A 13,979-nucleotide genomic window follows, 5' to 3' on the forward strand; every position below is an offset into this window, starting at 1 on the left:
CATAGCAGGGTTGACGGGCCAACTAGTAAGAGTGAGTTGTCGCCGTGTGCTGTGGAACGAGGTGTGGTGGAGGTTGAGGTACATCGTGAGGGAACCTCAGAAGATAACATGGATGTAGAGGGCATCACGAGGAAGAGAGCGGCGGCGTCAGACTCAGATGATGTCCTGACGCCGGCGCAGAGGTCTGGGAGGAAGGAAGAGCAATGTCGAAGTAGTCACGATAAGAGGCATCGCAAAAAAGGGGGGGGGTTGATGGTGTGAAGCCTTGTGCTGGCTCTGGGGCAGGAGGCCCTGGGATGAATGAAGAGAGGAGGAAGGGTTGGAAACTATAAAGAGGCCTTAGGTGTATGACTGTGAACGTAAATGGACTGTGTAATAGTGTGAAGAAGGAATGGTTTCGAATGTTTCTGTATAAATATAGGGTGGATGTAGTGTTCCTGCAAGAACACAATTTCAAGGAGGGAAGAGTGCTCGAGGTGGGGGGGTTCAGGTCATGACTCTGCCATCTGCACATCTGAAAGGTGGTGTGGGTATATTGATCAGGGAGGCAAGCCCGTTTGTGTTGCTAAGAAGTGAGGGGGGAGGGGGGGAAGAGTATTGCGCGTGGATGGGTGGTGGATGGGGCAGAGGGTATCTTTTGTAAGTGTGTATGCACCAGCAGAAAATGATGTGAGGGTAAAAAGGGATTTTGTATGTGAAGAACTAGTTTTCTTCTTACGTGGTTTACCTGCAGTGGATGTCGTTGGTGGGGACTGGAACTGCGTTATTAGGAGGGCTGACGTGGAACCAAAAGGGACGGGGCACGTGTCGGCGGCCTTGCGAGATCTTTTGAGGGATATTCAGTTGCGGGATGCGGTTGGAGGAGGGGCGTGGGAGGTAGAGCACACTTTTGTAAGACGGGGTTACGCTGCTAGGTTGGATAGGCTGTATATATCTCAAGGGGTTGGGTTGACATTTTTCCATACAATAGCTTATTCGGATCATCGGGCAGTAGTAGCAGAGGTGGCGTGGGAGTCACTAGCAGGTATATCTAGGGGTTATTGGAAATTAAATACAAGTGTGTTAGGTGATGAGGAGGGGATAGAGGGATTTGCAACGCTGTGGGAGGGGTTACGTGCAGAGATAAATGGGGTAGAGGATGTGGTGATGTGGTGGGATGGTGTGGCTAAAGAACGGATTAAGCAATATTACGTAAAGGAAGGGAAACCTATCAATTCTTTAAAATATGGGCTTGCTAACTATTTGGAGGATAGATTACGGGGTTGTTATGCGAGGGGGGCGGTGGAGGGCACTTATCCAATGGATGATATTATGACAATTAAAGGGAGGCTGCGTGAGGTACAGGATGAGAGGTTCCAAGCGGTGCGGGTACAGGCGGGGGTGGAAGAGGTGTTATGGGGCGATAGACCTTCATCGTGCGTATTGCGTAGGCAGAAACAAAGACAGCAGGCAATGACTATTCCATGGTTGGAGGTTCATGAGTCGATAGGAGGGTACAGGGAGGGGCAGGTCATACAAGCTACGGAAGGAATGGGGGCGTTTGCTGACAAGTGGTATGAAAAGTACTGGCAACGAGAAGGGGTAGAGGATGGGGTTTTAGAACAGGTGTGTGGGAGTGTGGTATGTCAGTTGCGTAACAGTGATAGGGAAGCACTGGGTGGGGAAATAACTGAGGGGGAAATATGGAGGGCTTTAAGTGGAATGCAAAAGGGCAAAGCACCGGGAATTGATGGACTCCCGGCACAGTTTTATCAGCAGCATTGGGAATTATTGAGGCATTTTCTGGTTAGGTTATTAAATTGCATGAAGGAGAGAGGTGAGCTGGGTGAGAAGCAGGCAATGGCTGTCGTTGTATTGGTACCAAAGGGTAAGGGGCAGCATACGCTTCGGGATTACCGGGTGATCTCGTTGTTATGCACAGATTATAAATTGTTTGCGAAGATTTTGGGAAATCGGGTCAAGTGTGTGGTGGGGCGGGTAGTATCAAAAACTCAGTTTGGTTTGCCAGGGAGGTCTATGGTGGAGGGGCATGGGTTACTTAGGGATTTCGTGGAGGCAAAAGGGGGGGGAGGGAGGGAGGTTTGGTGGTGCTCGATTGGCAAGGGGCATACGATAGAGTGGATCGGAAAGCATTGAAAGCCATCCTCAGGGGTCAGGGGTTTGGGAAAGAAATAGTGGGTTGGGTTGAGGCGTTGTATGGAGGTGCAATGGCGAGGGTACAGATTAATGGTCGATTGGGTGGGAAGATTGTAATGGGTAGGGGACTTAGGCAGGGGTGTCCTATGTCACAATTATTGTTTGCGTGCGTACAGGACCCCTTTTATAGATTGATGGAGCAGCGTATGACGTAGAGGGACCAGGGTGTGAGGTTGCGAGGGTTTGGCCAGTTTTAATTGGGTATGTGGATGATACAACTGTTCTGATCAGGGAGGGGATGTCAATGGACACATTAGATGGGGTAGTACAAATGTTCGCAGGGGCAACTGGTATGAGGGTAAATTCAGATAAATCCATGGTCATGGGGTTAGGAGCTTGGGCGGGTAGGGTTGATTGGGGTAGTGCAGTTGTGAGGAGGCAGGTGAATTCGTTAAAAATTTGCGGTCTTATTTATGCAGACGATCTAACTGTGGCACACATGGAAAACTCGCTTAGGATGGTAGAAAGGATTCAGGGACACTTGGGTGCATTGCGACCTTATCATTTGACCCTTGTGCAGCGTGCCATTGTTATTAATATCTTACTGTATAGCAAAGTATGGCACGTGGCAGCCGTGTTCCCATTAACTGGGCCAGCAATAACGAACATACTTAGGAAGGTTTTTAAATTCTTGTCGGGTTCCAGCTGTGATTGGATTAAAAGGGATGTGGTAATGTTACCTGTAAGTAAGGGGGGGCTGGGATTGCTGGACTTAAAGCGGAGGGTCAAATGTGTCTTCATTAAAAGGGAGGTGATGAGGGAAAGTGTGGGTGGGGGGGGTTTGGCCAGGATCCATAACAGATTGCAACGGATGTATACAGGAGTTGAGTTGCATGAGTGTGAAACTGTTTTGAGGGCTATGGCGTGGGATCGAGAGCCAGCAAAGGTTAAAATAGGTAGGTTGTGTAGATTGTTAGCCGGGAGGGTTGTAGCGCCTGTAGAGGGAATTTTCCCCATGTATGCATGGGGAAGTATATGGAATAGGTTGAGTAGGATGAGGTTGCAACCTCGTGTTCGGGATGTAATGTATCGTTTTCTGCACGGCATTTTACCGTCGGGTGTGGTTCTACGGGATAGACGAGTCGTTGACGGGGGGGAGTGTGGGATATGTGATGGGGAGGATTCGGCTTTTCATGTAGTATATTTTTGTGATGGAATGAGGAGTGTCAAGGGGTGGTTAAATAGGGTGATAAATAGGATAGGAGGTAAAGGAATTTCTGTATTGAGAGCATTAAGTCTCGACGTGGGGGGTTGGGAGGAAAGTGTAATCAGAGCTGTGGGATACATTATGGCAGATTATATCTATATAGTGTGGGGATTTCGGGGGAAACAGGTTACTGAGGTGAAGAGGAGGGTGTTAGCGGTAACGTTCTACAAAACGGTATGTAGAAATAAGGAAATTTATGGGAGGAGGTGAGTGAAGGATTTTTCAGAGGGATATAGGCAACTTACGTTACAGGTTTTATTAGACTTGTAATATACGAGGGAGGGGAGGGTATGATTGGAAAGTGTTGCTGGGGTAGGGAAGTCATGGGTGAAAACAGGGTCGCCTCCCTGGTAATGGATGACAACAAATGTTTGCGTGAGTGTTGGATGAGTGATGCGTGAGTGAATAATATGTGGACCACGGGTGCTAGCACCTGTGGAGCTGGCTAGTTTTTTGTGTGACATGGACTATACACTTATTATACATATTATGTGTGGTAATATTGATTTACGGTAATGACATTGTAATTTGGAGATTTGCTATAATAATTGCATGTATTTGCTCCAACTTGTTTTCTAGGTGCCTTGCACTGCATAGTGTTGATGCTGTGATCATGCACGGTGTCCAGAGATATGCTGTGATATGTTTGTATTAATGTCTGTGCATTATTGTTCGTCACTGGTGATCTGTAATTTCAGTTTTGTTTTGAGAGTAAAGAGTTTAATGTACGTCAGATAGTGTAAATAAAGTTGGGCAACAGTGGTGTTATAGGTTTTTGTGGTTAGGTGTGTGCTAGGCACAGTCTTTATGTGTTACTTATGTCATGGTTATATTTTATGTTGTATTGTACTGTTGTCAATAGCACTATGTTATATCCATATAAGCTGTATAGAGCTTGAATGTCATAGTTGAAGCTGTGTTATTGTTTTTAACACCGGAATTGCATGTTTAAATGTGTAGAAGCTTACATGTGTTGGATTTTTGAGACTAAGTTTATACCTATGGCTTTGTAGTCATTTTGTATGTCTTTGTGACTTTTCTATATCACCATTGTTGTGTAATACATATTGTTATGTAACTGAACCATTAGGACAATTACATAAATTAATGTTTTGATCATTGCTGTGTGACATTAGATTAGGTAACATTCATTGTTTATAGTGTGTTAGGTTGTAAATAGTGGGGTGGTTGGATAACCACGGGGGGGGGGGGGTAATATGTCTGTATAATACGTTCAGTGCAATGAATTGCATGGTCTGTAGTCGATTATTAAGTACCATTTCGAGGGATGTGTATATAAAAGTGTTGTTCATATCATGTAATTCTGTTGGGTAGCTCCAACAGGTTTGGGTTAAGTGATAGGATGAGGGAGCAGGGAGGGTGGGGGTGTACCCACACGGAGTTGTAAGTGTGGTGTGTAATGTTAGCTGTAGGTAGGATTGTGTTAATTTATAGCCTTAAATGAGTTTTATATATTATATTTTTGTAATGTCATGTTTTAAATAAAATATAAAAAAAAAAATAAAAAAAAAATAAGCCTGAATGCCTTCCACATCATCCCCCCCAGGCGCTGTATAATCCTCCGGGTTTAGCGCTTCCCCCTTGACTATAATAATAATAATAATAATAATAATAATAATAATAATAATAATAATAATAATAATAATAGTACTTACTATGTATGAAATAAAATTCCGATACGTTAATTTGTGAAACGTAAATTGGCCACCGACATCTTTTATAGTTTACCATTAACACAGTTTTCTTTTATCTACCATTTCTAAGAAAATGAAACTATTTTTCTGCTTTCTAGGATCTTCTGTAATACACAATAAATGAAAATGATGGCTATATTCAGTTTAATTAGAGATGATTTCGCCAATGTATATTTTATTATTCTACAATGATTGCATCAGGTACAATATTAGAGCCATACAATGGTGGTTTGTGGCTGAAGTGGTAGGGCCTTCAATATACATGGGAAAGGCCGGGGGTTCGATCCTGACACTAGTGGAAATGTTGGGCACTTTTCCCCACACCTGTTGTCCCTGTTCACCTAGCAGTAAGTTGGTACCTGGGTACAAGGTGACGGTTGTGGGTAGCCTCCTGGGGAGGAAGATCCAATGGAAAACAAGGCTAACCCCTCCGGGTTAATAATCTGAAAACAATATTCACACAAGTAAGTTTATTCATGTATACACAAATACAGTTACATAGATTATCATACATAGCAGCATATGTGTAAAGTACCTAGGATAACTCAAAATAATGACTTATTTCCATTGGGGTCCTTGTAGTGGTGGTAGGAGCACAGAGGTGCATGTTTCTTAGTACATTTATGAAGAGTCTATATACAGGAGGCCCCTCATGGAAGGTTCCTTGATGTTGGTGAGGGGCTCTTGATTTAGGGAATTGGATCTGTGCTCCAGTTCCCCGAATTAAGCCTGAATGCCTTCCACATTCCCCCCCCCCAGGCGCTGTATAATCCTACGGGTTTAGCGCTTCCCCTTGATTATAATAATAATAATAATAATAATAATATATACAGGAGGCGGGCAATTACGGTGTGTCGGACAATAGCACACACACACACACACACACACACACACACACACACACACACACACACATATAAAATACTGCGTGGAATAGACAAGGTGGACAAGGACAGGATGTTCCAGGGAGGGGACACAGAAACAAGAGGCCACAATTGGAAGTTGAAGACACAAATGAGTCAGAGAGATAGTAGGAAGTATTTCTTCAGTCATAGAGTTGTAAGGCAGTGGAATAGCCTAGAAAATGACGTAGTGGAGGCAGGAACCATACACAGTTTTAAGACGAGGTTTGATAAAGCTCATGGAGCGGGGAGAGAGAGGGCCTAGTAGCAACCGGTGAAGAGGCGGGGCCAGGAGCTAGGACTCGACCCCTGCAACCACAAATAGGTGAGTACAAATAGGTGAGTACACACACACACACACACATACACATACACAAAACCCGACTTATATAAGCATCGCAGACCACACATTTGTCAATGCATAATTGTAAATGTTTAGGAATATCTCAAGTTCATGGTTTTCGTTTGTACACAAGACGTAATTATGATACATTATTAATTAAAAAATAGGATAAAGAACAAGCAGATATTAATTCAACAAGGGCATTTTCACATTAATGTGTATTATAATAAAAACTAAGCGCTAAACCCAGTGAGTATGTGTAAAGCTCACACAATACCATATACAAAGTCTTCCAATGGGCAACGGTAAACAATATGATGTTCAATGAGGACAAATTCCAACTACTCCGTTATGGAAAACTGGAGGAGATGATAACTAGAACAGAGTATACTACTGACTCCGGCCATACAATAGAGCGGAAAAATAATGTAAGGGACCTGGGAGTAGTAATGTCTGAGGATCTCACTTTCAAGGATCACAACAGTGCCACGATCGCACGTGCAAAGAAAATGATAGGATGGATAATGAGAACTTTCAAAACGAGAGATGCCAAGCCCATGATGATCCTTTTCAAATCACTTGTTCTCTATAGGCTGGAATACTGCTGTACATTAACATCTCCATTCAAAGCAGGTGAAATCGCAGATCTAGAGAGTGTACAGAGATCCTTTACTGCACGTATAAGTTCTGTCAAGCACCTTAACTACTGGGAACGCTTGGAAGCACTTGACTTGTACTCGTTGGAACGCAGGAGGGAGAGATATATCATAATCTACACTTGGAAAATCTTGGAAGGAATGGTCCCAAATCTGCACACAGAAATCACTCCCTACGAAAGTAAAAGACTGGGCAGGCGATGCAAAATGCCCCCAATAAAAAGTAGGGGCGCCATTGGTACACTAAGGGAAAACACCATAAGTGTCCGGGGCCCGAAACTGTTTAACAGCCTCCCATCAAGCATTAGGGGAATTGCCAATAAACCCCTGGCTGCCTTCAAGAGAGAGCTGGGCAGATACCTAAAGTCAGTGCCGGATCAGCCGGGCTGTGGCTCGTACGTTGGACTGCGTGCGACCAGCAGTAACAGCCTAGTTGATCAGGCCCTGATCCATCGGGAGGCCTGGTCATGGACAGGGCCGCGGGGGCGTTGATCCCCGGAATAACCTCCAGGTAACCTCCAGGTACGGTTGTCAGGTGAGAGATGGTAGGCGAATGGTTGGTTAATGAAGTTTAAAGCCACCAAATAAGAACTGTGGAAAACTGCATTAATCTGAATGTAACTAATTATGTACATAACAGTAAATGATAACAAAGATAATTATTATTTATCAATGTTACATAGACAAGTAGGAATTTGAGACACTTGTCACTTGTTTGCACAGAACTGCTAAATGCCTCAAATGATGTAGTGGAAGTTTTAGCAGTAAAGGTCGAGAACCAAAACCTAGTCATTGTGATAGTCTACAAGCCTCCGGATGCAACATCCCAGCAATTCCAGGAACAGCTGTTAAAAATTGACCACTGTCTGGAAAACCTTCCAGCTCCTGCACCCAACATCTTGCTCCTGGGGGATTTCAACTTAAGGCACCTAAAATGGAGGAATATAGCAAATAATATTGTTGCAGTAATAACACCAGGAGGCAGCTCTGATGAAAACTCACACTCACGCGAGCTTTTAAATCTCTGCACAAAATTCAATTTAAACCAGCAAATAATAGAGCCTACTAGACTGGAGAATACACTAGACCTCATCTTCACTAACAATGATGATCTGATAAGAAATATCACCATATCAAAAACAATATACTCAGATCACAACATAATTGAGGTTCAGTCATGTATGCGCGGAGCCCCAGACCGACATAATGAGATTAGTCACGAGGGAGCATTCACCAAATTCAACTTCAATAACAAAAACATAAAGTGGGACCAAGTAAACCAAGTCCTAACCGATATAAGCTGGGAAGATATACTAAGCAACACAGACCCCAACTTATGCCTAGAACAGATTAACTCGGTAGCACTCGATGTATGCACAAGGCTTATTCCTCTAAGAAAAAGGAGGAGTAGATGTAAAACAGAAAGAGACAGGCGCTCCCTTTACAGGCGACGGAAAAGAATAACAGAGCGGCTAAAAGAGGTCAATATATCTGAAATGCGTAGGGAGACACTGGTCAGAGAAATAGCAAGCATCGAACTTAAGCTAAAAGAATCCTTTAGGAGTCAGGAATCGCGGGAAGAACTAAAAGCCATAAATGAAATCGAAAGAAACCCAAAGTATTTCTTCTCCTATGCCAAATCAAAATCGAGAACAACGTCCAGTATTGGGCCCCTACTTAAACAAGATGGGTCCTACACAGATGACAACAAGGAAATGAGTGAGCTACTCAAGTCCCAATATGACTCAGTTTTTAGCAAGCCGCTAACCAGACTGAGAGTCGAAGATCAAAATGAATTTTTTATGAGAGAGCCACAAAATTTGATTAACACAAGCCTATCCGATGTTATCCTGACGCCAAATGACTTCGAACAGGCGATAAATGACATGCCCATGCACTCTGCCCCAGGGCCAGACTCATGGAACTCTGTGTTCATCAAGAACTGCAAGAAGCCCCTATCACGAGCCTTTTCCATCCTATGGAGAGGGAGCATGGACACGGGGGTCGTCCCACAGTTACTAAAAACAACAGACATAGCCCCACTCCACAAAGGGGGCAGTAAAGCAACAGCAAAGAACTACAGACCAATAGCACTAACATCCCATATCATAAAAATCTTTGAAAGGGTCCTAAGAAGCAAGATCACCACGCATCTAGAAACCCATCAGTTACACAACCCAGGGCAACATGGGTTTAGAACAGGTCGCTCCTGTCTGTCTCAACTATTGGACCACTACGACAAGGTCCTAAATGCACTAGAAGACAAAAAGAATGCAGATGTAATATATACAGACTTTGCAAAAGCCTTCGACAAGTGTGACCATGGCGTAATAGCGCACAAAATGCGTGCTAAAGGAATAACAGGAAAAGTCGGTCGATGGATCTATAATTTCTTCACTAACAGAACACAGAGAGTAGTCGTCAACAGAGTAAAGTCCGAGGCAGCTACGGTGAAAAGCTCTGTTCCACAAGGCACAGTACTCGCTCCCATCTTGTTCCTCATCCTTATATCCGACATAGACAAGGATGTCAGCCACAGCACCGTGTCTTCCTTTGCAGATGACACCCGAATCTGCATGACAGTGTCTTCCATTGCAGACACTGCAAAGCTCCAGGCAGACATCAACCAAATCTTTCAGTGGGCTGCAGAAAACAATATGAAGTTCAACGATGAGAAATTTCAATTACTCAGATATGGTAAACATGAGGAAATTAAATCTTCATCAGAGTACAAAACAAATTCTGGCCACAAAATAGAGCGAAACACCAACGTCAAAGACCTGGGAGTGATCATGTCGGAGGATCTCACCTTCAAGGACCATAACATTGTATCAATCGCATCTGCTAGAAAAATGACAGGATGGATAATGAGAACCTTCAAAACTAGGGAGGCCAAGCCCATGATGACACTCTTCAGGTCACTTGTTCTATCTAGGCTGGAATATTGCTGCACACTAACAGCACCTTTCAAGGCAGGTGAAATTGCCGACCTAGAAAATGTACAGAGAACTTTCACGGCGCGCATAACGGAGATAAAACACCTCAATTATTGGGAGCGCTTGAGGTTCCTAAACCTGTATTCCCTGGAACGCAGGAGGGAGAGATACATGATTATATACACCTGGAAAATCCTAGAGGGACTAGTACCGAACTTGCACACGAAAATCACCCACTACGAAAGCAAAAGACTTGGCAGACGATGCACCATCCCCCCAATGAAAAGCAGGGGTGTCACTAGCACGTTAAGAGACCATACAATAAGTGTCAGGGGCCCGAGACTGTTCAACTGCCTCCCAGCACACATAAGGGGGATTACCAACAGACCCCTGGCAGTCTTCAAGCTGGCACTGGACAAGCACCTAAAGTCAGTTCCGGATCAGCCGGGCTGTGGCTCGTATGTTGGTTTGCGTGCAGCCAGCAGCAACAGCCTGGTTGATCAGGCTCTGATCCACCAGGAGGCCTGGTCTCAGACCGGGCCGCGGGGGCGTTGACCCCCGGAACTCTCTCCAGGTAAACTCCAGGTAAACATAGGTTGCAAAAAATGTCTCCCTTCGATACCTACCACTGTCATAACCACAAGTTGCTCTGGACCTATTAATTAAATGAAATATACATACACCAGGAATACTGGTAAATATATAAATTTGTGGACTGTATATTAAAAAATGATCCCCTCACCAGCGTGTCAGCGTGCCTCGTTGTGCTCCGGGTTTTCTGGTGTTTACACGGTCGCTCTTACGTGCTAGAACTTTAATTTGTGCCATCAATCCTATACGATACATTCCTCTAGCGCTTGGAACTAATCTTGGGCGGAAAACATTATATACTGAGTCAAAAAAGGAGAATTAGTGTGCAGTACCTAGCAGAGTTTACTGCCAGAGGGGAATCATAGGCCTGTGTTCCGTGTGCAAAATATTAATAATAGAACTTTTCTTTGTCAGAGGAAAGAAAGTCTCCCTGATAACATTGTGTATACATAGTGTATAGTGTATAGTGTATACTACAGTGGCTCCCTAGTATATAGATGATAAAGGCTAAAGTGTTATTTGAAAACAGGTGAATTTGTAAATGAAGTAATAAGCCTATAGAGGCAGGTGCCAGAAGTCGCCAGAAACTTACCACAGTGGTCAGCTGTTTTAATAATCTTCCTGGCCTGCTAGTGTACTCGCATATAATCTAGTGATACCAGCGAATAGCAGAATACAGTGTTGTAGTAGCAACTAACCAGTATTATAATGGTACTTAGTGGAGTGGAGTGACTTTCATTAGCTTCTTTTTTCTTGAAATACCAGACGTATACTGTGAATTTCATATAACCTGTAGTTACCAGCGGTCGCAATATACACGAGAAGCAATTATTACTACAGAAAAAGCATCCTTCCTCCAAAATTTCCACCAGTCAACTATAGTGATAATATAGCATTTATTGTGGTGGAGACGAAAAAAAAACTAGAAAAGCTAGATACAGCGATTGATAAACAAGGGTTGAGGCTCGACCGTTCGTCATTGTAGGAGCTGCCAGAAATCACCGGCTCTTCAACACGCAAGTTATACTTTTGTATCAATCAAATCACATATTACTCGGGTAGATAATTTCAAGTAGATCCTTCATGTGTTAGCCCAAATCACCGACTGTTTTAAATAAGTGACCCACTGATCAGATCAGATCGACTGGTCCGAACCCTCGACTGGTCCGAACCCTTGATGGTCCGAACCCTTGACTGGTTTCAAACGGATTCGTTGGACAATAAAGCAGACTGTAAACGGATGGGGTTGTAGGCGCCCTTATCAAACACAAACAATAAATATAAATCAGGAACGTACACGGTAAGCTGTCCAATATACAAGTACAGTTAGAAATAGAAATACAAATAGCTAGAGCTTCACTTAAGAAGGTTATTAATAGAGTATTCAAGAGGTTGATAGTAGAATTACAGTAAATCAACCATTCAAATCATTATGAAGCTCTGTATAGTCTGCAGTCAATCAAACAAATGGGCTTCCACATGGATAAATTGTCATTTTTGTGGAAATTGGTGTCACGCCCCTTGTGCAGATATCCAAGAACTAGCTACAAGCAGTATTAAAACAGGGAAGTGTTTTTGGGTATGCCCAAATGAGGAAAATCTGTGGACTAAAATCACAAGGGTATTAAAAGAGGATAACATCAAAGCTGCTTTCATAGACAACCTGGAAGCTTTCTACAACAGATGGGAACATAAAAAGTCTGGGCTGAATGGTACTGCCCTTGATACTGGCCATGTAGTCAGAAACTGTAAGGCTGGAGGTGATGTCCTGGTAGTCAGTAAATGTGGGGCTGATAGTGCTGTCCTGGGAGATAGTAATGGTGAAGCTGGAGGTGCTGTCCTGGGAGACAGTAATGGTGAAGCTGGAGGTGCTGTCCTGGGAGACAGTAATGGTGAAGCTGGAGGTGCTGTCCTGGGAGACAGTAATGGTGAAGCTGGAGGTGCTGTCCTGGGAGACAGTAATGGTGAAGCTGGAGGTGCTGTCCTGGGAGATAGTAATGGTGAAGCTGGAGGTGATGTCCTGGGAGACAGTAATGGTGAAGCTGGAGGTGCTGTCCTGGGAGACAGTAATGGTGAAGCTGGAGATTTTGTCCAGGTAGTCGGGAATTATACGCAGGAAGGAATACATATAAATGACCTCATAGGGGACAGGAACTGTAGTGGGGAAACAAGTGTAGTCAAAGATAAGATAAAACCAATATTGCAAACTAGAAATACCACAGGAAATAGCAAACAAGAGGACTCCACTAGCAATAGTGAGGATATATTACCAAAAACAACTGGTGGGGGCTCCATTGTTGGTGCTAGGGAGGATAGGAATAAGACAGGGAAACATGCACCAACAGGGAATACAGTCACAGAAACCCAAGGCAAACGGAAACCAAGCCTGTGCACATACTATGCACTTGGTATCTGCAGACTTGGGAAATCTGGAAAAACAGACGGGACGTGCAAGTATGACCACCCTAGAAAATGCCATGCCCATATGACAACAGGAAAATGCAAACTCCCTTCCTGTAACAGATCCGTTGGCATGGCCAACGCGGCAGGTAGTGTAGCGGGCTAGCTGCGGGATTTTCAAAAAAAACAGACATAGCCCCACTCCACAAAGGGGGCAGTAAAGCAACAGCAAAGAACTACAGACCGATAGCACTAACATCCCATATCATAAAAATCTTTGAAAGGGTCCTAAGAAGCAAGATCACCACCCATCTAGAAACCCATCAGTTACACAACCCAGGGCAACATGGGTTTAGAACAGGTCGCTCCTGTCTGTCTCAACTATTGGATCACTACGACAAGGTCCTAAATGCACTAGAAGATAAAAAGAATGCAGATGTAATATATACAGACTTTGCAAAAGCCTTCGACAAGTGTGACCATGGCGTAATAGCGCACAAAATGCATGCTAAAGGAATAACAGGAAAAGTCGGTCGATGGATCTATAACTTCCTCACTAACAGAACACAGAGAGTAGTCGTCAACAGAGTAAAGTCCGAGGCAGCTACGGTGAAAAGCTCTGTTCCACAAGGCACAGTACTTGCTCCCATCTTGTTCCTCATCCTCATATCCGACATAGACAAGGATGTCAGCCACAGCACCGTGTCTTCCTTTGCAGATGACACCCGAATCTGCATGACAGTGTCTTCCATTGCAGACACTGCAAGGCTCCAGGCGGACATCAACCAAATCTTTCAGTGGGCTGCAGAAAACAATATGAAGTTCAACGATGAGAAATTTCAATTACTCAGATATGGTAAACACGAGGAAATTAAATCTTCATCAGAGTACAAAACAAATTCTGGCCACAAAATAGAGCGAAACACCAACGTCAAAGACCTGGGAGTGATCATGTCGGAGGATCTCACCTTCAAGGACCATAACATTGTATCAATCGCATCTGCTAGAAAAATGACAGGATGGATAATGAGAA

The 13,979-nt window shown here is 43.9% G+C and overlaps 1 protein-coding gene across 1 annotated transcript in view; it reads left to right on the plus strand.

The window, feature by feature from the left end:
• The first annotated feature begins 9,546 nt into the window (after positions 1-9,546).
• The window catches only part of LOC138853826 (uncharacterized), a 152,661-nt gene continuing 148,228 nt past the window's right edge, over positions 9,547-13,979 (plus strand). The window contains exon 1 of the mRNA XM_070092965.1: positions 9,547-10,540. Within this exon, the coding sequence (XP_069949066.1) occupies positions 9,596-10,510 (915 nt within the window). The 5' untranslated portion in view covers positions 9,547-9,595 and the 3' untranslated portion in view covers positions 10,511-10,540. The remainder of the gene's footprint in view (positions 10,541-13,979) is intronic.

Source organism: Cherax quadricarinatus, chromosome 41 (assembly GCF_038502225.1).
Source record: "Cherax quadricarinatus isolate ZL_2023a chromosome 41, ASM3850222v1, whole genome shotgun sequence".
Classification (NCBI taxonomy): Eukaryota; Metazoa; Arthropoda; class Malacostraca; order Decapoda; family Parastacidae; genus Cherax; species Cherax quadricarinatus.